Here is a 27,698-nt window from a genome sequence, read left to right as displayed (position 1 = left end):
AGGTGGGAGAAGGGGAGTCTGAAGAGGGAGGGGCAGTGGTGGGGCAGCAGGGAGTGTCTGTGTCTGACTGAGAAAGGATCAGAGCTGAGAAGACTCCAGGCTAGATCATGTGTCTGTTGTACTTTTGGAGCCCAAGGTAAGTAGCAGGACAGGCCCAAGGGATTCCTAGGGGGAAAGAGAGCATTCGGGCTAAGCCGTAATCCAGAGGATGTGGGATATGGGCCCCTACAGCACCACGGGGGATGCCACAGCCAGCTGAGTACTCCCTCAGCACTTGTGCTCAGGGCCCTGGAGGTGCCGGGGTGAGAATGGCAGACTCCACGGTCTCAGGGCTTGGCTCATTATACCAGGCCACGTCTCACTGCCCAGCTGCCTTGACCCCTTCCTGGCCCAAGCTGCTGTCCTCACCCAGGGACATCCCCTCCTTCTTCAGGCTTTGACTCCTGAGGCTGCAAGGGGTACGCAGTTCATGTGTGGGGGAGCATCCTTAGTCAGCCCTGGAGCCAGCACCAGGCCAGGCCTTGAGGGCATGGGAGTGCTGCAGGGAGAGATCAAAGTACAGTGCAGTGTGCGTGGGTTTTATTCTGGCCCTGGGTGGCCACGTGCTCAGTCCCCCAGCAAGACAGAGGCCTCCTGGACGTGCTGCCGGACCACACGGTCCAGTAGGGTATGTACATCTCGGGCGGCCTGGGCAGCAGCCTCTAGCACCTGCTCCAGCTGGTCCTCGTGCAGCCTGGCATCCATCTCAAGCAGTGCAATCTGGCCTGAGGACGGGAGCAGGGCCAGGGCCAGCTGGGGGCCGCCAGCTGCTTCCTCCACGTGGCTGAGGTCTGCCAGGGCTGTCCCATCCACAAAGCCAGCTGAGCAGGCACACACAAAGTCCCGCATGGGTATCCCTGCATCCAACACTGCCAGCGTGGCTGCATTCACACAAGCCGCGTAGGTGCCACCATCTGCCTGCAGCACCTGCAGGGACGCCCCCCAGTGGCATCAGTCCATTAGGCCGCTGACCCCATCCCCACCCCCCCACACACACCCTCCTCCTCTCTCCCCTCCCTGGGTTGAGGGCTGCTGTCTGCTCACCTGCACATAGATATCAATCTGGGAGCGTGGATGAAGCTGTGTAAGGACGGCTGCCTCGAAGGTTTGACGCAGCTGCAGGCCCATCTCGCAGGATTTACGGTCCCCGTGTGGCCGCCGCTTGCGCTCACCTGTGCTGAAGGTCGCAGAACTGTACTGACAGTTCACCAGGGCCCTGTCAGGCAGGGCTCGTGCACGGGAGCCCCGGATCTGGGGGAGGGTTGGGGGAGGACACGTGAGCCAGGCCCACTCCTCCCAGCTCACACTACCCCTTCCTCTGGCTCTTGCCCTGAGCCTTGGCCTCCCTCCCTCCCTCCCGTCCCTCTTTCTGCAGCGTCTCAACAAGCAACTACTTTACCTCCAAAACATAGCCTGGGGGAGGGCCACTGGGCCAGTCTCCAAGCTACCATCACCTCTGGATCTCACCTCTCTCCTAACAGGCCTCCCTGTTTCCATCCTTGACTCATCTTCTCCCAACCCACTCTCTGTTTGTATCAGAGTCTGTTTACAAATGTCAAGTCTGATTCTGCCTTCTCTAGGCAATACATGTACTACTTACCTTTAAAGGCTTCCCACCACGTATGAGACAAAAATCCTAAATCTTTTCCCTGTTCTACAAATCCCTCAATCTCATTTGGAAATACTCCCCACCCTCCCCACCATCAGCCTTTCTGATCTGCAGGCGTGTCATGCTTACTCTTCCACCCCTCTGGCCTTATGCCTCCAGCGCTGGAGTGGCAATATACCCAGGCGGCTTTATTTACAGTCCCTGTCCTCACCGAGTTTATTCCAGTGGGGAGACAAACGGTGAGAAATACGTTAAATTGATGTCTGAGGAGGCGGGTGCAGAAAAGCAGGAAGTGTGTGAACGTAGGGGAGGGAATCTGACAGGTGAGTAAGGTGATCTGGGAAGGTGTCACGGGAGGGTGACGTCGGAGTAGAGCTGAGTGGTGAGGGAGCGAGTGGGAGCGCACCTGGCGGGTTTAGGAATAGCAAAGAGGAGTGGAGGGTGCAGGGGACAGTGGCCGATGAGAAAGGCAGGGACCATCGTGCATCACACTGTTAGGACTCTGGCCGCGGCCCCACACGGAGGCGCGCGCCGGCCTCACCTCCCGAGCCTCTGCGCAGCCTGGCGGCCCCGCGCACCCCACAATTGCCGCCGCCGGATTTCTCTGCCCGCCCCGGAGGAAGCCCGGCTCGCGCGCCCACTCGCCTCGTGAGGCCCGTAGACCACCGCTAACGCCTTGGTGTTTCCCTGCTCGATGTAGGCCGAGCCGTCGGCCTGCGCGAATACACCCATCCGCGCCTGGATCTTACGCAGCTCCCCGGCGCGCCGCCCGTCCACCCGGTAGCCCTGGTCCGACAGAAGCTCCAGCCCCGCCATGCCGCCCGGCCGCTAGCCCCGTTTCCGCTCTCTGGAGAACTACAGTTCCCGGCGGTCCGGATGCCCCACTTCCGACCTCCGGGGTCCTACGGTTTCCGGAGCGCCGCCTCCCATTTCCGGTTCCGGAGAACGACGGTTCTCCCAGGGTTCCCGGCGGCGCCGCTTTCCGCACTTCCGGTCCGCGGGGAGGTTGGGGTACGGCTGTTTGGGATGACTGTCCCGTGGCTGCTAGGGGTGGAGACCCGCTGGGCGTGGAATCCCCACGTCGTTTCCCCCCGGGTTTGTCGTGGGGGCGGCTCCCACGACCCTCGGGGCCTATCCGCCTTGGTTGCCGCCGGCGCGCGCCTTCTCCCTTGCCCAGAGTCCCGGGCCTCCCACTGCGCCCGCGACCCGCCGGCCCTGCCGCGCCTCCGCCTCTCCCTCTCCCTCTGCGGCCGAGCCCCGCTCGGACCCCGCGCAGCCGGTGCGCCTCTGCTTCTCTTTGACGCCAGGCGTCTTCCTCGAGGTTCGCGGGTGAGAGCCGCGACTGCTGGAATGATAGCGTCGTTTTGTCTGACCGCTTCTGTTCTTCCGCGCTCGTAAATGCATTCGTTTTCCCAAGCTGAGACACATTCTCTGTTCTCGTTTTTTACCGTTTAGTTTTAACAATTGTCCATAAAAAAAAAAAACCACGTAGTTTATATTGTACATACACGTGGTTCTTTTTAGAGCAGTTTTAATTTTCCATGTTGCTTTGGTTCTTCACTCCGTACGACCCCACGCCCCCCAGCATCTGCCGTAGCTTAAATACTGGTTTTATGATTTTCTCCACACACATAATTACATACAAGTCACAACAAATATGTGCAGTTGTAACGTACAGACATATAGGGGCTTTTGGAACTCTGCTTATTTTTTTAAATGGGATCATTTCGTACACACTTTTCTGTTTCTCACTAAAAAACACGTAGTGAAATCTGTCCAGATAATCCTGTGGAACTCTAATTTTTTGCTTGATACTCATGGGGTGGATGTACCAGAATTTACCCATCTACTGCCCCACTGTGGGCAGTGGGTGTGTGTCCAGGGGCTTGGGAGATGGAACCCCAGGGTAGGGACTAACTGGGTGAAGGCTGTAAGTGTGAGTTACATTTTCCCTCCTTTCCCACCAAGAAAAAGTTACAGTTTTTACATAATCCTCGCCAACCTGCAGAGTGTTATTGACATGCTGTAATCACTCATGCATTTCTTTGCCTGACGTAGTCCAACATCTTGTGTCGGTCAAGTCCCCTGGAACTGTTGAGGGGTCTACAGAAGGGAGAAATGAGATGCTTTTCTCCCTAGCTGCCTCCTGTTTCCAGGTACCTCTGTTTCTCGGTGGTCAAGGTTATTACCATCAGGGAGTTCATCCCCCTCGCCACCGCCCCCCATTCCCACCAGCTGCATTATTCAGCCCCTCTGCAGTGCTTAGGAAGCCAGATCGCATTCTTCAGACTTGAACGTGGAAGGATGAACCAGCAGGGTTACAACACTCACCAAGAGGAGGTGGCATTCACAGGGGCCTAGGAAGGGGCACAGGCCTGTGTCCCAGCACCACCTGCACGTAGTGTCTTTCAGGTCCTCTCATGCTCCCCCATTACATCCAGCTCCCACGTGCAATAAAATGGGCCTCCTTTTTCCGTTTGAGAGTGAAGAGATCCTCACCCTTTCCAGAAGGGAATTGTATGGGGTTGTGTGTCTGTCTGAGTCTTGATGCATGGCCTTGGTGCCTTCAAATAACAAAAAATAAATATATTATTGAGGTAGGAGGTAGATGGGCCTCTGGGCTGAGCAGCTGGAATTTGTCAAGCTGAGTAAATTGGAGTTTGTCTTCCCCTGACATTTTCAAGGAAAAAGTTAATGGCAGGAGCAGAGAGGAGTTGAGCTCGGCTGGAGTAAAGAGATAAGATGACCACATCTATCATTCTTGAGGTCAAGGAGACCTCCCCAACTGCCCATGCACAGAAAGACTCTTCAGGGGTCAAAAAGGGAGGGGTCACTATCCCATAATAGGTGCTGTCAATCTCCTAAAGACCCTCATGCTGGAATCCATCTTGGCTAAAAGATGCATGCATATGTCGGGGAGGACCCTGGTCCAGTCAGTTGTGGGAAATGAAGCAAGATGGTTGGCCAGAGGAAAAGAAAGACCTGGAAAAACTGCCCCTATAGAAATGATTTAACTGCCTCTTAGGTGTGCTCATTAGGGAGGACACCCACACGTCTTCTTCCCTGGGTGTGTAACTTTGCTTTGCTTCTCTCTTAAACAAACTGCTTCTCTGTGCGCTCTCCCACACGTGCTGTGCTTCTAATAAACTGTGTCTGTTTTATAGCCTTAGTCTATTTATCTATTTATTTATTTATTTGGCTGCGTTGGGTCTTTGTTGCTGCGTGCTGGTGTTCTCTAGTTGTGGTTACTCTTCGTTGCGGTGCGCGGGCTTCTCATTGCGGTGGCTTCTCTTGCTGAGGAGCTCGGACTCTAGGTGTGCGGGCTCAGTAGTTGTGGCTCGCGGGCTCTAGAGCACAGGCTCAGTAGCTGTTGCTCCGCAGCATGTGGGATCTTCCTGGACCAGGGATTGAATGTGTCCCCTGCATTGGCAGGTGGATTCTTAACCACTGTGCCACCAGGGAAATCCTGCATGGTGTTCTAAGACCTAGCCTCAGAAGTCACGTAGTGGCACTCTCGCCAAATTCTGGGTCAAGGCAGTCACAGAGGTCTGCCAGGCTCAAGGGGAGGGGACATGCCCTCCCCACCCCCACCCCCCCCACCGCCATAGAAGCAGTTCAATGTCAAGCCATGAGAAGAGCAGGTGGAATGGACATACTGTGGTGGGCTTGGGCCTAAGTCTTAGGCAAAGCGTCCCCTCCAAGGCGGTGGTCTCCTACAATACTGGGGCATGAGACCCTGCCACTGTGCCTGGTCGAAGGCCGTGAATGATGGCCATCATTCTCTGCCACTAGCCATCCTCCATCCCCTCACCCTCGACTCTTCAGCTGGACTGAGCAGGCCTTCTTCCCTCAGCAGTGTGGGCTCTTACTCTTCCAGTTCTTACTAGGTCAAGATTGCTGTAGTCCATTGCTGCAGGTGGAAGCCCCCCGGGTGCCCCGCCCTCATTTCATGGTTGGCCCTAGCAGCTCAGGATAATTAGGATAATGTTGGTTCTGGGCCTAAGGAGCCCAGAGTGACTGCGGGGTGGCTTTTCCTTCCAGATCAGTGCTAACCTTACTGTGTCCCCTTGTGGAAGTGTCCCCCCACCCCAGGAACTAAGATCTCCAACCTGGCAGCATCTCTGGTTTAGGGTATGGGCTGTTCAGGAATGAGAACCCCTTGGTTCTCTGGCCCTTGTGTTCTAGCCATAGGGTACACACATGGGTGGATTCACGTTTGGGGCCTAAAGCTTATACAAATTTGGGAGCTGTGTTGAGGATCCCCAAGACCAGCCCTGGATTCAGTGATTGACTAGGACTCATAGAATTCAGCACATACAGTTGTACTCATGACCACGATTCAAGGGAGAGAATGTTAATCAAAATCAGCAAAGGGAAAAGGCTGGTGGGGCAAAGTAAGAGCAAACCAGGCCCCAGCTTCCAGAGTCCTCTCCTTGAGAAATCGCTCAGGACACACTCCATCCCCCCGGGAACAAGGTGCAACAATGTGTGTGAAATGCTGGCCACCAGCGAAGCTCACTGGAGACTCAGGGCCTACAGCTTTCATAGGGAGCTGGTCACGGTCATGTAGGCACGCCTGCCTGGTATGTACCCAGAGTCCTGGGACGAAAGCAGGAGTTTAGCATAAACCATATTTGTTTGTACAAAGAGTTTAGGTTCAGTGAGCCACTCTTATTGGGGAATGGTAGGAACCCTTCTGAAACCTCGGTTCCCAGACACCACAGCTCTGCAAACATCATCTGAAGGAGAGCAGCCTCAGGGCCCTCTTTAAGAAACAGAGGACAGGGATTTCCCTGGTGGTCCAGTGGTTAAGACTCCATGCTCCCAATGCAGGGGGCCCAGGTTCGATCCCTGGTGAGGGAACTAGATCCCGCATGCCACAGCTAAAGATCCCACATGCCACAATGAAGATCCCGTGTGCCGTAAATAATTTTATTAATAAATAAATAAACTTTTTTTAAAAAAAGAAACAGAGGACAAAATCATATATACAAAATTAAGTGAACAGAGTGAGGAAAGAAATCCCAATGTGCAACACACAGAAAACAAACATAATGTCATCAATTAACTTCCTGACATATTTCTAACGTTTCCCCTGTGCTTTTCAGACGCAAAATCTGTCACCTCTTAAGATGATGACACTTTCATGATGTCACTTTCTGTATATGGAGAGAGGATAATTTAGTCTCCCCTCTAACATGCTTAATCAAAGTTTATTTAATATATTTATTTTTATTTATTTATTTTGGCTGTGCCGTGTCTTCATTGTGGCACACGGGATCTTTTTAGTTGCAGCATGCGGGCTTCTTAGTTGCAGCGTACTGACTTCTTAGTTGCAGCATGCATGCGGGATCTAGTTCCCCAACCAGGGATCGAACCTGGGCCCCCTGCACTGGGAGTGCAGAGTCTTACCCTCTGGACCACCAAGGAAGTCCCATCAAAGTTTATTTTTATAGCTTACAGCTTAGGAGAAAAGTTGTTTTCAGGTAACAGCACCTTTAGCTAATATTGTGTACATTTTTAGAATTATTAAATTTGAGAAAACCTCTATCAAATTTCTTTTACGTATGAGCCCTAAGATTTCAGGGCCTTTGGGGGCTCTTGTCTGTGACTAACTTAGATGGTTTTCGAATTGACGACACTCTTCAGCCAATTGCATTAGCTTGATGTGTAGTGATACACAGCACACAGGCGGGTGTGTTCCTGGCGGCCACTTCTCCACCAGAATGACAGCAATAACTGCACTACATCAGGAAGTGAATGTTCCCCCCAGAACCACACTAAAGCCCTCCCGACTCAGCCTCCCTGAGTGGAGCCCACGAGGCCCCCCCCCCCCATTCAGTGCAGCAGGGGAGGAAATGACCCAAGGCAGGTGGCAGTGGGAAGAGACAGCATTAACCGACTGTGATTAAATTATGTACTTTGCAAATTTTACAAAATGTGCGACCCTGTGAACACTTTGCTGGGGCCCTGGCCTGGAAGAGTCCCGAGTTGAGCCTCATGACCTCGCAGTGAATCTGTCCCCAGACCCCAGACCCCTTAGGCAGCACAGACGCATCTCAGCAGCGTCCCATCCCAGGAGGCGTCGACAGCCAGTTGGAAGCACGGCAGGGCCTTCAACAGACGGTCTCCATTCCGTTAGGCTGGTGGGGAACCTGGGAAGACCAGCGAGTCCCGGGGTCATGAGCTCATTGCCGTGGGCCATCGGCTCTCAGATGGGTCCTTGGTGTGCATCCCCATCCAGCGGGAGGTAAGGCACTTGGTAAGCCTGGGGTGAAGGTGCTGGGAGAGGAGCTGTCAGGGAGGCAAAGCCGTGTCCAGAACAGGGGTTGGTTTGGGGCAGAATAACTGCCCCTCCAGGTGGAAGGGGTGCGAGTGAGGTTGTGGGTCTCTGCTGCCCCAGGTGGGGTATTTGCAGTGGCAGAGGGGCCTGCCACCGCCTGTCACTACAGCCACCCCTCTCACGGGCCTTTGTGTAAGCGAAGCTTTGATGTCTCTGTCTACGAACCAAGACCTGGCCCTTCAAGGGCAGTGACTGCTGCGTGCCTCTCCTGTGCAACCATCACCCTGTCCTGTTTCTCTGCACGTCTCAGGGTGTTTTGCTGAAAGCTGGACGTTTTAGGTGATCTGTTGTAGTAACTCTGGGTCACGTTTAGCTGGCCCCTCCTTGGGCTTGTTGCTGTTGCTGTTAATTAGTCCAGTGGCTTGGCTGCAGCAGTTCTGTGAAGTCTGTTCCTCCACAGTGTGCAGCTTATGACGTCACTCCTCAGGCCCCCTCCCCCCTCCTTTTTTTTTTTTAATAAATAAATTTATTTATTTATTTCTGGCTGCGTTGGGTCTTCATTGCTGCGCGCGGGCTTTCTCTAGTTGCGGCGAGCGGGGGCTACTCTTGGTTGCGCTGCGTGGGCTTCTCATTACGGTGGCTTCTCTTGTTGCAGAGGACGGGTTCTAGGCGCGCGGGCTTCAGTAGTTGTGGCACACAGGCTCTAGAGCGCAGGCTCAGCAGTTGTGGCACATGGGCTTAGTTGCCCCCTGGCACGTGGGATCTTCCCAGACCAGGGCTCGAACCCATGTCCCCTGCATTGGCAGGCGGATTCTTAACCACTGTGCCACCGGGGAAGTCCCCCCCACCCTTCTTATAGTTAAGCCTGGCTGCCCAGAAGTTGCGTCTGAGTCAGCATAGCTTAGGGTTCAGCCACCGACTGGGCACAGGTTGTGCTTCAGCTCCCAAGCCAGTGACGTGCTGCCCTTTGCTGATGAATCAGGTTGTGGTTGAGGAACACTTTCAAGTCTGCCCCACGTCCAGCCATTGTAACAGGCTGAAGAATAGCCAGGTCCTAATTCCCAAAGACTGTGAATGTCACTTTCAATGGCAAAAGGAACTTTGCACGTATGATTAAGCTAAGGGTCTTGAGAAGGAAGGAGTGTCCTAGAGTATCCAGGTGGGCCCTACATGTAATCATGAGTATCCTTTTAAGGTGGAAGCAGAGGGGCATTTGGTTGCAGAAGCAGAGGAGGAGGAGAGGTGGCCTTGGAGGCAGATTGGAGTGATGCAGCCACAAGCCGGGGAGCGCCAACTGCTGGCCTCAGCGAGGAACAAACTCCTCCCCGCCGCCCCCCCCCCCCCCGGACCCTCCAGAAGGGACTGTCCTGGCTGCTGGCCGCAGCGAGGAACAAACTCCTCCCCGCCCCCCCCCCCGGACCCTCCAGAAGGGACTGTCCTGGCTGCTGGCCGCAGCGAGGAACAAACTCCTCCCCCCCCCGGACCCCCCAGAAGGGACTGTCCTGGCTGACATCTTCATTTTAGCCCAAATGACTCCGTTTGGGCTTCCGGCCCTTAGAACTGGAAGAGAATAAATGTCTGTTGTTCTAAGCCTTCGGATTTGTGGTAACGTGTTCGAGCTTTTTTTTGGGGGGGGGCTGCTCAGTGCAGCATGTGGGATCTTAGCTCCCCGACCAGGGATTGAACCCATGCCCTCTGCATTGGAAGCAGGGAGTCTTAACCACTGCACTGCCAGGAAAGTCCTGTTTGAGCTCCTTAATAATTTCTCACCACTAGGATCTCCACCATCCTCCCCAACACCACACTCAGCGTCCGAGGAGCTGCTCAGCTACGCTGTGGAGCCACTCGTCCTTCCGTCTCACCTCCTCACCGCTGGCTGGGGTCTGGGGGAGCTGGGGCGGGTGGGAGCCTGCCCCTCCCAGAGATACCCCTGACCCGCGGCTGTTGCGGGGGAGGCCTCGTCTTCTCAGTTCGTCTCTCCCAGTTTCCTCTGCCCTCGGCTGGAGCCAAGCCCAGGGCGCCCCGTGCTCTTGGCCACAGCCTCTCGGAGCCCAGCTGTCATGATGCAGAGCAGGGCGGGGAGGGGCAGGTCCCGCTCTTCTTACCAAGAAGTAGACCTCCACGAATGACTGCTGCACGCCCAGAATGACAGGCTCCAGAGTGACAGGGTCACTCCTGGAACTCCTGCCCCTGCCAGGCCTCTCAAGGTCACGGCTCGGCACAGGAACACTGTCACTTCCACCACGTTCTTCCAGTCAAAATAAGGCAGAAGGCCAGGTCAGAGTCCAAGGACTGAGAACTGGACGCACCTGTTGAGGGGAGACAGCACGTGCACCTACAGTGGCAGCAGTGGTCGGCGGCCCTCTGCACCCCAGGGGAGGCCACTGCCCGCTCCTCCAGCGAGGAACGAGGGGCTGCTTCTGCCAGGAAGGGGCTCGTGGGAGTTTGGCAGCCAAAGATCCAAGTGTATCCGCTCCAAGTTCCCATCCCAGGTCTCAAGGCTGACTCTGCCCCGGGACAGTAAACATGCCATTTCCTTTGCAACCCAGCTACTTGTATAATCAGCTCCTCTGTTTCCTTCAACACAGGAGGCTGTGCTAGCTTCCACTGCTATGGAATAGGTTGCCCCAAATGCAGTGGCTTAAAACTACATCCACTTGTAAACTCACAGCTCTGCAGGTCACAAGTCTGGGTGCAACATGGCTGCATTTGGGCAACTGGACTAGAATGACTATTTCATGTGACTTCCTTTCAGCTTGAAGAACTTTCTTTAGTATTTCTTGTAAGGTAGGTCTGCTAACAATAGATTCTCTCTTTGTTTATTTTAGACTTTCTTTATTTCACCTGAATTTACAAAAGATCATTTTCCAAAATATTGGATTCTTGCTTGAGTTTTTTAGTAATTTGAGTTTATCATCCCATTGTCTCCTGGCCTCCATTGTTTCTGATGAGAAGTTAGGTGTAAATCTTATGGTATTCTCTTATATGTGATGAGTTATTTTTATCTTGTGGCTTTTGAAGTTTTCTCTTTGTCTTTCAAGATTTTGGCTATGACATATCAGGTCCTAGGGGCTGCCCACATGTCCTGCCTCATGGCCCCCCCAGCAGTGGAGAATCTCCCTTGCGTGAATCTCTCTGGAGCTTTGCATCCTTCCTCCAGGAAGAAAGCCGTCCTTATATGGGATCTCCTGATTAAGCCAGGTCTGCCCAGGATAATATCCCTTTATACCTCAGCTGTGTCATAACACAATCATGGGTGTAAAAGCCATTCTACTCACAGTACTGGAATTATGCAGGGCGCGTGTGCCAGGGCAGGAAAACTTGGGGGCCTTCTTAGAATTCTGCCTACCACAGTCTACCCTCTGGCCTCCAGAGAGCGTCCGAGCTGGAAGTTGACTGCCCTGAGCCTGTCGTCGTCTGGGGGTAAGATCTCTAGTTCTGCATAAACACTCTACTTCATAACCCTTAGAATGAGGATTATTTCCCACTTACAGAAACCATTAAAATTGATATCACTTCCATCGAGATTAAGTGTGGCTGCTCCCCAGTCTCCCGGAAACTGCTCTCAGGACTGTCCCCCCATGCTCAGCACTGGCGAGAACTTCCTGCCAGCGTGTCACCCTGGAGCAGTGGGGAAATGACATGCAAATCCCAGGAAAACTACTGGTTAACAACTGGAAACAGCAGACCCGCAAAAAGGAAATGACGATGTGAAATAAACAATAATCATAATGGAAGAAATGACACAAAATAATGCCAACTGCACAGAGCCGTCCCATTGGAAACTAGACTGGGTGAAGGAAAGATGTCCTTTATATGATCTCAAGTGTAAACCCAGTTGTCCTTGAGGCGGTCCCCCTGCCCCCAGGAACCTGCTGTCCTCAACGTCTCCTGGGGCCTCCCTGCTCCCTGCCCTCCCCGCCCATGCCCTGAGGTGTGGCCCTGAATGTGGTGCCTCGTCCTCCCTGTGACAGTGACACTCCCTACCACCCCAGCAGCAGGACCACTTTGCCTCCAGCCTTGCCCTGAGGTGCTCGTTGGCTCACCCCACGCCCCCAAGCTCTGACCCACCTTCGCCTCCACAGTCCAGCTCCCCCTTGCTGTTGGGCCAGAGATGCCCCCTCCCTCAGGGCAGCTCAAACATCCACTCTCCCGACCCCTTCAGAGGCTGTGCTGGCCACGACCGCCTCTGGGACTGTGCCCAGTCAGCCAGCCCCACAACATGGCACGAGCAGCTGGTGGCCAGTGGGTGGCCAGATGGGTGGGGAAGGATGCCTGAATCTCGCAGCCCTCTACCTGCAACACCGCCATCCTGGGCTAGGATGCAGAAGCTTCTGTCCTCCAGGAGGAGCTTCCTAGGGGGACTCCAGGCCTGAGGCAGGTCTGGGCTCCTCTAGCCATTCAACCCTCAGGGGGCCAGAGGTCAGAGGTTAAGTTCGCCCTGCTCCAGGTGCTCTGAAGCCCTGGAATGCGGCTGAGGGGCAGTGCTGACCTCACAATGGCAGGGTCTGCTGCCCCTGGCCAGCCCGCTAGCTGCCGGCAGCTGCCGCCCACCGCTGCCAGGCATGTCCCTCCTCAGCAGCTACGAGGGCCTGCAGCAGGAGATCCAGCGGCTGGCACAGGAGAACCAAGAGCTGCGGCGGCTCGTGCAGCTCATCCAGGAGAACGAGGAGCTGAAGCTGGTGCTCAGGAACCGGGGCATCGGCCTGAGCTTCTGCAGCTCCGGGCTCCTGGCCGAGGTGACCGCCAGCCCCCGCCTGCCCCGGCGCAGAACCATCAAGTTCAGGGATGCTGAAAGAGGTGCGTGGGCCAGGGCCGTGGGGGTCTCCTCAGGGACCCGCAGGCTGCACTCACCGAGCCGTGCAGGACAGCGAAAAGTGGGAGAAACCCCTGCTCCCATGCGGCCGTGTCCTGTCAGGTGCTGACAGGTGCTGTGGAGGAAGGGGCGAGGAATGGAGTTGGGGGGCTCTTTTAGGGGTGCAGCGGGGAGAGGGTGACATCTCTGAGAGAGTGACCTCAGAGCAGCGCTAGACTGAAGTGAGGGAGCCGTGAGGCTGCCCTTTAATGCCCCATCATACAGAGGATGTGAGGCGGCCAGAGGCCACCAGTCCGTGGGGAGCCCTGCTGCAGCCTGGGTTGCGGCCCAGACCCTGTGCTCTCACAGCAGCCAACCTCCCTCTCTCCTCTTGGGACCAAGCAGACTTCAAGGGCCAGCAGGGCTCAAGGAAGCGGTAGCGTCTGGGGTGGGATGGGGCCAGGGCATGGACCGTGTCCCTGCCTGTCTGGCCACCTGTCTGCCTGGCCCGTGAGGTGAGGTGGCCCCTTCACCTGCTGTTCCTCTGCTTGGGAAGCCCCCTATCCCCCACCGTTCCTTTGCGGCCCCTCACAGCTCCAGCCCACCTCAGGCCTGGGCAGGCACCCGGGCAGCTTTCAGCTCGCCGGGAAACGGGCCAGGGAAGGGCAGCCACCCGCCCCGGGGTCCCGAGACTGACCACAGCGTCTGGCGATATCAGCCCGAGCGTCGCGCGGTCGGCCTGGGAGGGCGGCGTGGAGGGCCCCCAGCCCACAGCGCCTGGCGCGCCCACGGGGAGTGAGGGGTTTCTCCAGGACGCCCCCCTGCCCCCCCGCCGCGGGTCGGGCCACTCAATTCTGCCCTCCCGCGTCACCCATCCCCCACCCCGGGCCGCCACAACCGCCGCACGCTGCGGGGCGCGGTCCGAGGTCGTCTGCGCTCCGCCTGCCCCGGGGCACCTGGAGGAGGGCACCCGGGGCGCCCGCGCTCAGCGAGCTCCGGACCGGCGCAGGGCCGGGCGGCCGCAGAGCCCAGGTGCCCGGGGGCCGGGCCGCGGGGTGGGGCCGCGCCGGCACGGCGCCGCCCCGCCGGGGATCTGGATGGAGACGCCTGCCGCCCGCGGCTCCGGGCCACCCGAGCCTGACGCAACCGGAGAGCCCGGCGGGCCCCGCTTCCGGGCTGGGGGAGGGCGCGGGCAGGGCCCAGAGCGAGTGCGGCCGAACGGACGGCGAGCGACCGGAGCCGACAGGCCAGGTGGGCGCCGCGCCAGGATCCTCCCCGCTCCCCCGTCCGCACCCCCGGACCCGCTTGCCCCCACCGCCCGCTCCCCTTCGCCTCCCGGCCCCGCCCCGTCGTCTGCGCAGGCTCCGCCCCGTCCCCGTGTCCCGCTCGGCCTCTGCTCCAAGGTCGAGCCTTTGGGAAGTGGGCCTTTTCTCACCAGCCCCCAACCCACGTGCCTCTTCGTGCTTAAGGGCCCAGAAACCCCAGCCCGAGGGCTCCCGCCGCGCCTCCTCCTTTGAAAGGCCTGCTCCAGGCCCTGGGGTCCCTTGCAACCCTGCGCACTGGAACTGGGGAGTGGGGGTCATGAGGCCCTGCAGGACTTGCCCAGCTCTGGCTCCACCCAGGGCCCCTCATGGGCGTGGAACCCCTGTCTTCTCCCCATCCCAGGATGCCCCCCAGGCCTCCCTGCTGACCCACTGCCTCTGTCCAGTGCTCCCAGGACTGCCGGCTGAAGAGTCGCTGCTGGACTCCAGCCCCACCACCATGGGCAGCCCGGAGGGGCGCTTCCACTTTGCCATTGACCGCGGAGGCACCTTCACAGATGTCTTTGCCCAGTGCCCAGGGGGGCACGTGAGGGTCTTAAAGCTGCTCTCAGAAGACCCCGCCAACTATGTGGACGCACCCACCGAGGGCATCCGCCGCATCCTGGAGCAGGTGGCCAGGGCAGAGTGGTGGGGTGGGGAGGGACTTGGGGCCAGAGGCCTGATGGCTGACCACGTGGTTCCCAGGAGGGGGGCATGCTGTTGCCGCGGGACCGGCCGCTGGACACCAGTCGCATCGCCAGCATCCGCATGGGCACCACGGTAGCTACCAACGCGCTGCTGGAACGGCGCGGGGAGCGGGTGGCACTGCTGGTGACTCGCGGCTTCCGAGACCTGCTGCATGTGGGCACCCAGGCTCGTGAAGACCTCTTTGACCTGGTGAGTTCATCACGCCAGCAGGTGGCCAGCTCTGCAGCACATGTTTTCCCTGGAGTGCCGTGGCCCCGCAGGGAGGGCGGTCCTTGGAAGGGTCAGTGCCAGCCCAAGGCCACCAGCTGATAGAGAGGAGGTTCCGGGCACTCGTAGTGGGATGCTGCGTCCCCCTAGCCCTGACTGGTCACGTGTTGTCCTATGCCTGTCTGCCGTTCCGCCCAGTCTTGGACCCTGACCCTCACCCCCACGGTTGGGCTCTGGGAAGGAGCTGCCTTTGTGGGGGTGGGGCAGTTGGCTGCACTCAGAGGCCTGGGGGCAGAGAGCCGCCCCCCGGGGGGGCCTTCCCGGGGCCACCCGCTCTGACTGTGTCACCCTGTCTCATTGTGTCTCCTGGGCCTGTGGACTGGCCTGTTGGGACACATCTGCTCGCCTGCATTGCCCCACCTGTGCAGGGCCCCAGCAGGGACCCTCAGGCCTGGGACTCCTCTGAGCCTCTGCCTGCCCTCAGGCCGTGCCCATGCCCGAGATGCTGTATGAGGAGGTGCTGGAAGTGGACGAGCGTGTGGTGCTGTATCGAGAGGAGCCAGGTGCTGGGATGCCCGTGAAAGGTACGGATGCCCGAGTGTTGGGGCGCAGGGCAGCAGGCCCAGATGGGCCTTTGACGGGGCAGCGGCGGGCTTCCCTGCAGGCCGCACAGGGGACCTGCTGGAGGTGCAGCAGCCTGTGGACCTGGGGGGCCTGCGAGGGAAGCTGGAGGGGCTCCTGTCCCGAGGCATCCGCAGCCTGGCCGTGGTGCTCATGCACTCATACACGTGAGTGTGGGCTGGCTGGGGGTGCGGGCGGCAGGTGGGCCAGCGGGTGGGCAGGTAGCTCAGCGGCACTCGGACGCCATCGTAGGTGGGCCCAGCACGAGCAGCAGGTGGGCGCCCTGGCCCGCGAGCTGGGCTTCACACACGTGTCACTGTCCTCGGAGGCCATGCCCATGGTGCGCATCGTGCCCCGGGGGCACACTGCCTGCGCCGACGCCTACCTCACACCCACCATCCAGCGCTACGTGCAGGGCTTCCGCCGTGGCTTCCAGGGTCAGCTCAAGGTGAGGCCCCCCCGCCGGCCCGCCCCAGCCACCCCCGCCCTGCGCCGCCCCGCCCCTCACTGCCCACCTGCCTGCCCACAGGACGTGCAGGTGCTGTTCATGCGCTCCGATGGTGGCCTGGCGCCCATGGACTCCTTCAGTGGCTCCCGCGCTGTGCTCTCGGGCCCTGCTGGGGGCGTCGTTGGGTACTCAGCCACCACCTACCGGGTGGAGGGTGGCCATCCTGTCATCGGCTTTGACATGGGAGGTATGAGGGCCTGAGGGGGGGGTCCGGGGGAGCCTCAGATGCCGGGCTGGGCAATGTCAGGCATCCAGGTCTGTGGGATGAACCCTCATCACCCCGTCTCCCACCAGGCACGTCTACTGACGTGAGCCGCTATGCTGGCGAATTTGAACACGTCTTCGAGGCCAGCACAGCTGGTGTCACCCTCCAGGCCCCCCAGCTGGACATCAACACCGTGGCAGCTGGTGGGGGCTCCCGCCTCTTCTTCAGGTCAGCCCCATCCCGCACCTGGGCGGACCCCCAGCCCTGCCTCCCAGCCCTGCCTCCCAGCCCACCTCCACCTCCAATTCCCCTCTCCAAAGGTCAGGCCTCTTCGTGGTGGGGCCAGAGTCTGCAGGAGCCCACCCTGGCCCCGCCTGCTACCGCAAAGGTAAGAGCTGGCACGTGCTCTGCCAGTCCCCTTCCCACACGGCCCAGGCCCAGCGACCCCTCCAGCCCCACCCCCACTGCCCGCTCCCGGCGCTCACCTCCAGCCCCACACCGTGCACACCTCCCAGGAGGCCCTGTGACCGTGACGGATGCTAATCTGGTCCTGGGTCGCCTGCTGCCTGCCTCCTTCCCCCGCATTTTTGGGCCGGGAGAGGACCAGCCACTGTCCCCGGAGGCGTCCCGAAAGGCCCTGGAGGCTGTAGCCACTGAGGTCAACAGCTTCCTGACCAACGGGCCTTGTCCGGCCTCCCCACTGAGCCTGGAGGAGGTGGCCATGGGGTTTGTGCGTGTGGCCAACGAGGCCATGTGCCGGCCCATCCGTGCGCTCACGCAGGTACAGCCGCCTTTCCCCTCGCCCAGGGGTGGGGGACAGGATGGGGGAGGGCCGGGCGGGGCAGGGTAGGCCACTGATCCCCTCTGGCTCCCCAGGCACGAGGCCACGACCCCTCGGCCCACGTGCTGGCGTGCTTTGGGGGAGCTGGTGGGCAGCACGCTTGCGCCATCGCCCGGGCCCTGGGCATGGACACCGTGCACATTCATAGGTGTGTCTGGGTGTGGTGCGTGTGTCCGGGTGTGGTGCGTGTGTCCTGGGGCCGGGGGGCCACTGTGGGAGGCACCCCACCCTTTCGCTGTGCGGTCCCTGTCCCCCTAGGCATAGTGGGCTGCTGTCAGCACTGGGGCTGGCCCTGGCAGACGTGGTGCACGAGGCACAGGAGCCCTGCTCCCTGCCCTACGCGCCCGAGACCTTTGTGCAGCTGGACCAGAGGCTGAGCCGCCTGGAGGAGCAGTGCGTGGATGCCTTGCGGGCCCAGGGCTTCCCCAGGTGGGGCTCCGGGGGCTGCCGGGCCAGGTGGAGGGCCTGCCGCACCCGAGCCGCTGCACTTGGGGCCTCTTCGGCGGCAGTCAGGGAGGGGTGGCCTGGGTGTCCTCAAGGGTACCCAGTGCGACTGCCCTGCCTGTCGCCGCTGCAGGGCTCAGATCAGCACCGAGAGCTTCCTGCACCTGCGCTACCAGGGCACGGACTGCGCCCTGATGGTGTCCGCCCACCAGCACCTGGCCACGGCCCACTCACCCCGAGCGGGCGACTTCGGGGCAGGCTTCGTCGAGAGGTATGTGAGCTCCGCGTCTTGGGAGCCCTGCCTGGCGTCCGCTGGCCTGGCTGCCCGCCCTGATGGCTCTCCGGGACCTCCGGGTGTGCAGGTACATGAGGGAGTTTGGCTTCATCATCCCTGAGCGGCCAGTGGTGGTGGACGACGTGCGGGTGAGGGGCACTGGCCGCAGTGGCCTTCGCCTCGAGTATGTCCCGAAAGCCCAGAGTGGGCCTCCCCGGGTAGACAAGGTTGGTGGCCCTGCCTGTGCCCATCCACCCACACCCACTGGGACACGGGGACAGGTGTGGAGGGGGAGACGCAGGGAGGGCACCGGCCCTAGGAACTTCGCTCACCTGACGCTCTCCTCAGACGACCCGTTGCTACTTCGAGGGGGGCTACCAGGAGACCCCCGTGTACCTGTTGGGCGAGCTGGGCGCTGGGCACAAGCTGCAGGGTCCCTGCCTCCTCATTGACAGCAACAGGTGGGCTGAGGGCCGGGGCCATGGCTGCCGGGGCTGGGGTGACCCGTGGGGCCCAGGCTGCAGGAGCCTGAAGGGCTCTCGGGTTCCTTCCTGGTTGGGCTGCTTCTGGGCCTGGGCACGTGGGGTCCCTGCTTGGGAGGAGTATGTGGCCTGGCTCCTGCAGCCCCTTTGCTGCCCTGCCCGCAGTACCATCCTGGTGGAGCCAGCCTGCCAAGCGGAGGTGACTGAGACTGGGGACATCCGCATCTCCGTGGGGGCTGAGGCCCCCGGCACGGTGGGTGCCCAGCTCGACCCCATCCACCTGTCCATCTTCTCCCATCGCTTCATGAGCATTGCTGGTGAGTGGCTTCCACCATCCTGCTCCCCCGCCCCGCTCCCTGCGGTGCACCAGGCAGGGGTGTGCGGAGAGAAAGCGTGACCCGGGGGAAGGGGCGGAAGCGGAAGGCGTCCTGCGGTGGTGCAGGCCCTGGGCAGGGTGGGCGCTCTTCTCCTCCCGGCACCGCGTGGTCTGGGCTCCGCACGGTGAACCCAGGCTCCGAAGCCTGTGCCTCGCACCAGTTTCTTAATGTGCGAAGCAGGGCGTAGGGCTGATGGTGGCGCTGGGCAGGGCTGGGGAGGAAGGGGGTGCCCTTCACGAGTAAGATGTGGCTTGGCCATGGCCTCGCAGTGTCTGGGTGGACCATCGCCCGCTTCGCGTCCTGGGTCCGGGACTCAGAGGCCTTGAAGGCGGTGGGCCCTGCCTCTCCGTACCCCGGGGATGCGCTGTGGATGGGGTGGGGCCAGCGGGCATCTGGTCACTCTGTGTCCCCAGAGCAGATGGGCCGCATCCTGCAGCGCACGGCCATCTCCACCAACATCAAGGAGCGCCTGGACTTCTCCTGCGCCCTCTTTGGGCCCGACGGGGGGCTGGTTTCCAACGCCCCTCACATCCCTGTGCACCTGGGTGCCATGCAGGAGACGGTGCAGTTCCAGGTTCGGCGGGCCCCTCTCCCTGCCCCCCGCCCCTTGCACCGGCCCCCTCCCCACTCTGCACCTGTCTCCTGGCTTCAGATCCAGCACGTGGGGGCTGACCTCCATCCCGGCGACGTTCTGCTGAGCAACCACCCCTGCGCGGGGGGCAGCCACCTGCCAGACCTGACCGTCATCACACCGGTGAGGGTCGCTGCCCAGGTACCTCGGGTGGTAGGGCCGCCGGCGCCCCTGACCGTTGCCCTCACCCCTAGGTGTTTTGGCCGGGTCAGACGCGGCCTGTGTTCTACGTGGCCAGCCGTGGGCACCACGCGGACATTGGGGGCATCACACCGGGCTCCATGCCCCCCCACTCCACCACCCTGCAGCAGGAGGGCGCCCTCTTTCTGTCCTTCAAACTCGTCCAGGCGGGTGTCTTCCAGGAGGAGGGTGAGTGGGAACGGATCTGGGGTGGGGCTGAAACACCTGGCCGCTTCGTGCAGCCAGGCTGGGCCGGACATGGGGATGCAGCCCCCGCTGCCCCCCTCCCCCCTGGCCTAGGCCAGCCTCCAGGCTGAGGGAGCTGGTCGGTGACCCCCCAGGGTGGTTGCAGATCGCCTCTCAGAGGTGATCAGACGAGCTGAGCTGAGTTCTGCCTGGGTCCAAGGAGGCCTGGAAGGTTTGGGGGTGGGGAGCTGGCCAGGACACCCAAGGGATTGGGTGCAGGAAGGGGAGGAGCTTATTTTAAGGTGGGCGGCTGCTGGTGGCGTTTATGATTTGCACTGGGCTTGCACTGGGTCTGGGGACTGCAGAGACACCAGTGCGGCACCAGCGGCCAGGGGCTGCAGGCTCTCGGGGCCTGGGTCAGTCACTGGGTAGCCGTGAAGGGCTTCAGCTGGGCCTGAGCTGCCTGTGTGCCAGGCAAGCCCCCACCTGTGTGCAGGGCGCGTGGAGGCTCCTGCAGGCCAGGCAGGGGGCGTGGGGGGGGCAGCCGCTCTCGCCCTCGAAGATGCTGAGCCTCAAGCTGGGAGGCAACGGTGAGGGGGTTTTGGAGGTCAGGGTTGGTAAGTGGTGGGACTTGGGCAGCGGGGAGGGAATCAAGTTTGGACAGCTGTAGGATGGAGGTCCTGGCACTGCAGTTGCCAGGAAGGTGGGACAGAGACTGCAGTGGCACCTGCGGGTCAGGGACAGCTGGTGTGAGAGCCCACGGGGCATCCCAGAGTGAGGACAGGTGATGTGGGCAGGTGGAAGGTGGGGTAACAGAGCCACGGGCTGTTGTGGGTGCTGAGAACACGAACAGAGTGACTGAGGCCTGGCTGCTCCCTTGGTCAGTATGGGTGGGGGCAGAGGGTAGGGGTCACCGAGGGACCTGTGCAGGCGTGTCTGGCAGAGGACCCAGTGGCCAGGGAGCCTGAGAGGACCCTGATCCAGACTCAGGAGGGGAGCTTGCCCGAAGCAGGGAGTGGTCCACGGGGCCAGAACCCGTACTGCTGCCCGAGGTGGACGCCTTGTCCAGATCTTTTGGGGGCGGTGGCGGGGCGCACAGGCAGCCATGCTGGCGCTCTTTCAAAACGACTGGCTGTGGCGGTGAGTTTGGGGCCCCAGGGCTGAGGGCAGTGTGAGTGTGGGAGGGTTAAGGGAAGTGGTTTTTCCTGCTGGGAGAGGGGAGGGGAGCCCAGAAAAGGCTGGAGAGTGTGGGCCAGGTGGTGGGGAGGTAGGGCAGGAGAAATGAAGGAGGGAGGAGGGTTTGCTGAGGGAACCTTCCCCCTGCCCTGCCCCCTGCCCTGGGTACCTCCAGCCCACGTGAGATCATGGTCACGGTCAAAGCTGCTTGTCCCATCCTAGGGTGCCCTGGGGCATTGTGGTGTGGGAAGAAGGTTCAGTAGCTGATGGGGGGAAGCTGGGGATTTTCAGGGACCTGGAAGAGCCAGCAGGGTAGTGGGGAGCCAGTGATGGGCCAACATGTGGTCCCTGCCAGTGCCCCAGCAGAGAAGCACAGCAGGTGTGGAGCAGGGCACCAGGTGGCCCTGGGACTTTGAGTGGCTCAGTGGCGATCCCATCCATTCAGCGGTAACCGAAGCCCTGCGGGCACCAGGCAAGATTCCAGGCTGCAGCGGAACACGGAACCTGCACGACAACCTGTCAGATCTGCGTGCCCAGGTGGCAGCCAACCAGAAGGGCATCCAGCTGGTGGGCGAGCTCATTGGGCAGTACGGCCTGGAGGTGGTGCAGGCCTACATGGGCCACATTCAGGTGGGCCGGGGGGAGGAGCAAGCCGGCAGCTCTGTGCCTGCCCCAGGCAGGTGGACGGAGGTGGGGGCACCTGGCCCACCTGGAAGGTGGCGCGGCCTTACTGAACATACTCTCCACCAGGCGAACGCTGAGCTAGCTGTGCGAGACATGCTTCGGGCCTTTGGAACCTCCCGGCAGGCCCGGGGCCTGCCCCTGGAGGTGTCTGCAGAGGACCACATGGACGACGGTTCTCCCATCCGACTCCGAGTGCAGATCGACGTGAGTGAGGTCAGTCTTGGGAGGAAGGACCTCCCCAGGCATCAGGGCCGTGGCCACCCGGCTGCTGACTTCTCCCCTCCTCTTTGGCGGGCAGGGTAGCGCGGTGTTTGATTTCAGCGGCACGGGGCCCGAGGTGTTCGGCAACCTCAACGCGCCTCGGGCCATCACGCTGTCTGCGCTCATCTACTGCCTTCGCTGTCTGGTCGGCCGCGACATCCCACTCAACCAGGTGTGCAAGGGTGTGCTGCGCACACGGACAGCAGGTCAACCCCAAGCCCCACGTCACCCTGAGGGAGCCTGGGGCTAGGTCAGCCCAAGGTCGGACTGATCCTAGGGACGCGTGTGGTGTACCTCCCAACTCTTCTTGAGCGCTGGCCCCTCTCCCCACAGGGCTGCCTGGCACCGGTGCATGTTGTGATCCCTAAGGGCTCCATCCTGGACCCGTCCCCAGAGGCGGCGGTGGTGGGCGGCAACGTGCTTACGTCGCAGCGGGTGGTGGACGTCATCCTGGGGGCCTTCGGGGCCTGCGCTGCTTCCCAGGTGTGGTGGGCCGGTGGGCACAGCTCTGGGGCTGCTGGGGGCGGGGGGAGGGAGGGCTGCAGGCTGCAACCGGCCGAGAGGGGACGCGCCCCCAGCCAGTGCAGCGGCCATTTGTCCCCGCCAGGGCTGCATGAACAACGTGACCTTGGGCAACGCCCACATGGGCTACTACGAGACGGTGGCGGGCGGTGCGGGCGCGGGCCCCGGCTGGCATGGGCGCAGCGGTGTGCACAGCCACATGACCAACACACGGATCACCGACCCCGAGATCCTGGAGAGCAGGTGAGCGCTGCAGGAAGGGGTGGGGCTGAGGAGCCCGGCCGGGGCGGAGCGGGGGCGGGGCAGGCTGGGCTGAGACCCTGGCCCTGCGCAGGTACCCAGTTATCCTGCGCCGCTTTGAACTGAGACTGGGGTCTGGGGGGCGCGGCCGCTTCCGGGGCGGCGATGGTGTTATCCGCGAGCTGCTTTTTCGTGAGGAGGCGCTACTGTCAGTGCTGACCGAGCGCCGCGCCTTCCAGCCTTACGGCCTTATGGGTAAGTGGCTCCCTTCCCCTCTCCCCCCAGCCCATCACGGCCGTCAGTTCCCCACCCACCTCCTGTCCCATCTACCCCCCTATTCCCCCACCAACTCCCCACGCCTCTCACTTCCTTGCCTCCTGGGCCGCCCCTACCTTGCCTCTTCTTGCAGGGGGTGAGCCCGGAACTCGTGGCCTAAACCTACTGATCCGGAAGGGCGGCCGGACAGTGAATCTGGGTGGGAAGACCTCAGTGCTCGTGTCCCCGGGGGTAAGGACTGCGGCCTGGCCTGTCCCATCCCCGCCCCCACCCCCAGCTGCCCTCATCCCACAGAGTGAATGGAGTGAATGGAGTGAATGGAGTTGCATAGATAACTAGAGACGGAGTTTAATTTGGCTCCTGAAGGATGGGGGCTGCAGACTCTGGGGTCCCAGCTGGCTGCTGTGGCTGCACTGCCCCGCCGGGGATGGGATGGCGGCAGGAGACAGGCAGAGCCCATCCCCACACTGAACCTCCCCTCTGCCCCACAGGATGTGTTCTGTCTCCACACACCAGGCGGCGGGGGCTATGGGGACCCAGAGGACCCCGCCCCTCTGCCGGCGTCGCTCCTGCAGCCCCTAACCTTCCCTGAGCGGGGCAGCGTCTATGAGTACCGCAGGGCCCAGGAGACTGTGTGAGGGAGGGCCCCGCACAATAAAGATTCCTGAAGTCGTCCTGTTCCAGTGGCGGCTGGCCAGGCTCACGTTCTGTGTCCCTGTCTGTCTTTCCACCCGTGCTGGCACCTGTCTCCTCCGTACCTGCCTTAGGAGGGCTTGCAAGTCCCACCGCCAGGTGGTCCGTAAGCCCCACCAGGGCGGTGCTGAATGTCACCCGTTCCACCTCTTGGGGGCAGGAGTCAGGTTGAGGGGTCGCCCCAGCGCCAGCAGGCCCAGCACCCTGAGCTCTGGCACGTACTGGGCTCAGAACTACTCCGGGTCCTCCTCGGTAGGTGACATACGTAGTCCAGGCGCCGGCCCGCCAGTGCTCAGCCGGGCGGCCTCCCCTGGGAGGGCCTGCCAGAGAGTGGCGGCGCCCTTCCTCCTTTCCAAGGCTCTGAGGAGGGTGGCAGTGTCACCAAGGTCAGGGCATCCCTCCTTCTGGGCGTTGCCTGGCCCCCAGGTAGCCACTCACCTCAGCATCTCCGCGGGGCAGGCCACGGAGTGGCGGAGATTGCAGGATCTCAGCAGCGTTTCTGGGGGGGGGGGGCGGAGGACGGTGGGGAGAGGCGGTATCAGTGGGAGCCTGGCCCGCGAGCCCGCCCTGGGTCCGTCCGCCCCCAACCCCGGCGCGTCCCCGGCCGGCGGCGGTCCCGGAAGCGGCTGAACAGTTGGTGCCGCTGCTCCCGCGCGTGGGCTGCGGAGAGGCCGGCGCTCCGTGGGCGGGGCCGCCCGGCCGCCCCGCTGCAGCCTCTTCTCACCTAAGCGCGCAGTTGTCGAAGTTGTGGTCACCCAGGCGCACACTGAAGGCCACGGCCTCGTCACTTTGGCGGCTCTTAACCTCGGACAGCTCGGCCCAGTCCAGCAACAGCGTCAGCTGTGTGCGGCGCAGGAGCCCGTCCTCTGCGGGGCGGGGTGGGTTGGAGGGGAGGGACGGGGAGGGAAGGAAGGCCCAGTCCGAGGTGCCATTCTGCCTCCTGGACACCCAGCTGCGCCCGCGCCTTCCCCCGCCCCGCCCGGTCCCGATCTGTGAGCCCACCAGCACTCCAAGGGACTGGCGGCGCCTGGGGCAATGAATAAACGGTGGGGGGAGGGGAGGTGCAGACAAGGATTGGGACTCCGCGCAGAGTGAGGGGGGGCGGCCCGCCCACGAGCCTACGAGCAGCCAGTCGGGCTCACCGCTCGGCGAATGCAAATGCGTGCCGTGCAGGAAAGCCCACGATGTGGCGCCCGTCCGGGATGCCCAGCTGCGCTTGGGGACCTTCGCGCGTTCGACCCCATGCCCCGCCCCCTTCCGGGTTCCGGGTCGCCGCGGCCGGTGGGCGGACACCTGTGCAGAAAGTAGTCACTTGGAGGCCAGCGCATCCTCGCAACGTGCGTGAGGAAGGACTGGAAATCTGCGCGTAGCAGCGGGTAGCGCGAGGCCAGCAGCAGCCCGCTGCCCAGCAGCTTCAGGTGTAGCCCGGGCTGCAGGCCGAATGTGCCACGTCGTACGACACCGGGCCCAGATTGGGTGCCAGGCGGCTCAGCAGGCGTCGCTCTGCGCGAAGATGGAACACGTCCTGCAGGCACATGAAGTCCAGCCTCGCTGGCACGGCGCCTATCAGCACCCCTCACGGCACCCCTGCACTGGCCAACTGCAGCCGGTAGCCCCATAGGGCGAATGCCGCAGGCCGGCGAGCAGCACGGCGCCCACGGTCTCGGCCCGCCGCTGGTTGTGCGCCAGCCCGTCGGGGAGCAGGCACAGGTTGACGCCGAAGAAGCTGAAGCTGCGCGCGGGCTCAATTGGGGGGGCGCCAGGGCGTGGGGGGCGCCCAGCACTGCGGAGGGGGCTGGTAGCAGAAGGGACGGCGCCAGGCTTGCAGCAGCAGGTCCGGCAGTGCCACAGGCAGGCCGACAAGCAGCAGCAGCGACAGAGCCGCTCCGGCGCCCGCTGCGGCGCTCAGCCAGATCTGGTCGCTCGGGCGTGCGGCCGGCGCCCAGCAGCCCAGCAGCTGGTCCAGGGCCCAGCAGGCCGAGAAACGTAGCGCGCGGGCCAGGCCGGGGAGAGCGTGCAGCACAGGGTGCGGGAAGGGTGAGGGCCGTAGGGCGCAGGGCGTCGGGGGCCAGTCGGGCGGGCATGGCGTGGCGCGCCGGGCTCTTGGTAGCAAGTCTCTCCGACGACCCCCTGGCTTCCAGCGTGCGAGTCGACTCGTTCGTGCGTGCCCGGGAGCTGCAGGGGAGTCACAGGGGTCAAGGCCACGTGGCACAACTTGTGCGCGGAGGAGGCAAGGCGCTGAGCCCCCGCGAGCCTGGGGGTATGGGCACAGGCGGAGCCACCCGGGAAGCCGCCCTCTCCTCACCCGCGCGGAACCTCGGCGGCGGTTGGAGAACAAAAGGGAAAGCGAAAGAGACCCTAGTCCCGCCCCAGATCCTTCTCGCCCCGCCCTCCCCTGAAAGCCGCGGGGAGAACCCCCAGACCCGCCCGATGGGAGCGACTTCTGGGTGCAGCCCACACCAAGCGGAGCGCGACACTTTTTAATGCGGGCCGGCGCAGCGACAGGGAGTGGAGCGCGATGCGCGCTGCCTCCCCCTCTCCCTCCTCCCGTGAGTCAGAGCGTAATGGCCCCGGCGCTCCCGCTGCCCAGACTGCGGGATCTACCCCACCCCGACCTGCTTCCCCCAAGTCCGAGGAAGGGGCGGACTCGGAGAGGCCTCACCGGCCACCGGCTCAGCGCCGGGCACCGCCCATAGTGGAGGCGGCTCTGTGACCCGCCCCCAAGAAGCTTCCAGTCTGGGGGAAGGGCTGTTGGTTCGGCCCCGCGCAGCAGGCCGGGCCGCCGGGGCACGCGAGCCAGGTGGAAGCCAGCTCTGCGTCCACGGAGCCTCTTGCACGCGCTCTGCTGCTTCCCAGGACCGAGCCGCCTCCCGCTTGCTCAGGCGCTGCCCTGCCCTCCACCTTCCTAATTCGAGGTGTGAACCAGTTCCTAGAGCTCTTAAGGTTGTCTCTAAAATTGCCCTGAAGTTTGGGCCAGGGCTGCCCTTCACACCTACAGACATGGAGGAGAAGGGGCTTCTGCTCTCCCCCCCCGCCCCCAATTTCCAGAAATCCCCGATACCCTTTACGAATCAAGAGCTGGTGCTGGGTGTGCTCGCTGCCGTGGGTTTGTCGTATCGCTAAGCCTTCTCGGCAGGCAGAGCTGGAAGGTCTGCATGTGTAGCTCTCTAACATGTCTGTACACAGAGGCCTTCCCTGCCTTTCCCAGGGCTCTGGCTTCGTCTCCTGAAGTAGCAGCCCGGCAGTGAGGGGCGCAAGCAGACGGAGCTCTGGGGCCAGAGCACCCCAGCACGCGCTACACCCCTCTCCTCCGCACCCCTCGCTGGTTGCTGACGTGATTCCCCTGCTAGAACCCAGACCCAGGGCTCCTCTGTTCACTTGCGGTCCTCAGGCTGGCAGGCAGCGGTGCTTCCAGAGCCTCCTCGACTGGGGTCCGCATCCCCACCACCTCCCCCTCTTCAGGCAGGCCCTCTGCTCTGCCCCACACTGCTCTCCTCTCCTCACGCACGTCCTGAAGGGACCAGCATCCTGGCCTGCACCCCTCTGCATCCCGCACTCTCCCTGAGCCCTTCCCGCTCCGAGTCTCTAGGTCACCTCCAGGAATCCCACCCCACCCCATCCCCACTCCCGCTCTCCCCTGCTCTGTTCGGCTTTCCGTCGGCCTGCGCACCTCAGCTCTGCCCCTGCAGTAGGTGGGATCTGCCCTCGCCGGCTCTGACTCTCCCCCAGTCCGGTCCCTTCCTGCGGGGCCTTTGGCAGAGACCCCGTCTCCCTGGGCTGCGCGGTGCCCAGGTTCCTCCTGGCTCCCCTCCCTTTAACGTCCTCCTGCCCTCCGTGAGGTTCCAGAAGCACTTGTTGCTGCCTCGTGCAGAGGGAGGCGCTCCCACGCCCACATCCTTCTCTTGACGTCGCCTCTGCCTCCTGCTCTGTGCCCAGGCCTCAGTTCCATGCCCGTCACCAGGCCTGCTGGCACACCACGACCCTTGCCTGCCAGCTGGGCTCCTTCCGGCTCTTCCCCCTCCAGGTCTCAGGGGCTCCTGTGCTCCCACTGCCAGGCCAGCTTTGGGGCCTTTGGAACATCCCCCTTGGTAACACAGCTGCTGAGCTTTGGTCTTGGGGCTCTCCCCAGGGGCCCCGGAAGGGGCGTGAACCTAC

The 27,698-nt window shown here is 61.9% G+C and overlaps 2 protein-coding genes and 1 pseudogene across 6 annotated transcripts; 1 reads left to right on the top strand and 2 right to left on the bottom strand.

The window, feature by feature from the left end:
• Positions 1–569: 569 nt before the first annotated feature.
• On the bottom strand, positions 570–2,474 carry EXOSC4 (exosome component 4). Its single transcript, XM_082858615.1, has 3 exons — positions 2,294–2,474; positions 1,084–1,290; positions 570–966 (listed from the first exon to the last, which is right to left on the bottom strand). The coding sequence occupies exons 1-3, from the start codon at positions 2,462–2,464 to the stop codon at positions 607–609; spliced, it is 738 nt and encodes a 245-aa protein (XP_082714741.1). The 5' UTR covers positions 2,465–2,474; the 3' UTR covers positions 570–606.
• An 11,286-nt stretch (positions 2,475–13,760) lies between these two features.
• OPLAH (5-oxoprolinase, ATP-hydrolysing) lies at positions 13,761–23,569 on the top strand. Of its 4 annotated transcripts, none has more exons than XM_082858340.1 (27): positions 13,761–13,977; positions 14,435–14,658; positions 14,733–14,924; positions 15,427–15,526; positions 15,607–15,730; positions 15,816–16,011; positions 16,093–16,258; positions 16,366–16,504; positions 16,597–16,664; positions 16,792–17,057; positions 17,153–17,265; positions 17,376–17,546; positions 17,695–17,832; positions 17,924–18,062; positions 18,184–18,296; positions 18,483–18,634; positions 19,108–19,268; positions 19,347–19,448; positions 19,520–19,694; positions 21,313–21,497; positions 21,618–21,764; positions 21,850–21,984; positions 22,146–22,295; positions 22,420–22,577; positions 22,669–22,829; positions 22,984–23,081; positions 23,342–23,569. In XM_082858340.1, the coding sequence occupies exons 1-27, from the start codon at positions 13,824–13,826 to the stop codon at positions 23,486–23,488; spliced, it is 4,074 nt and encodes a 1,357-aa protein (XP_082714466.1). In that variant the 5' UTR covers positions 13,761–13,823; the 3' UTR covers positions 23,489–23,569. The 4 variants fall into 4 exon arrangements, with proteins under 4 accessions (XP_082714466.1, XP_082714467.1, XP_082714465.1 ...); XM_082858341.1 differs by having other exon boundaries at positions 14,392–14,658; XM_082858339.1 differs by having other exon boundaries at positions 21,313–21,755.
• A 137-nt stretch (positions 23,570–23,706) lies between these two features.
• Positions 23,707–26,982, bottom strand: LOC309974030 (sphingomyelin phosphodiesterase 5-like; annotated as a pseudogene). The gene is made up of 7 exons: positions 26,922–26,982; positions 24,837–25,718; positions 24,686–24,805; positions 24,268–24,409; positions 24,132–24,203; positions 23,982–24,042; positions 23,707–23,903 (listed from the first exon to the last, which is right to left on the bottom strand). The product of its transcript is annotated as a sphingomyelin phosphodiesterase 5-like (transcript).
• Between the last annotated feature and the right edge of the window lie 716 nt (positions 26,983–27,698).

This window comes from Leucopleurus acutus, assembly GCF_964270905.1.
Source record: "Leucopleurus acutus genome assembly, chromosome: 17".
Lineage (NCBI taxonomy): Eukaryota > Metazoa > Chordata > Mammalia > Artiodactyla > Delphinidae > Leucopleurus > Leucopleurus acutus.
This window is presented reverse-complemented; position numbering and strand designations above follow the sequence as displayed.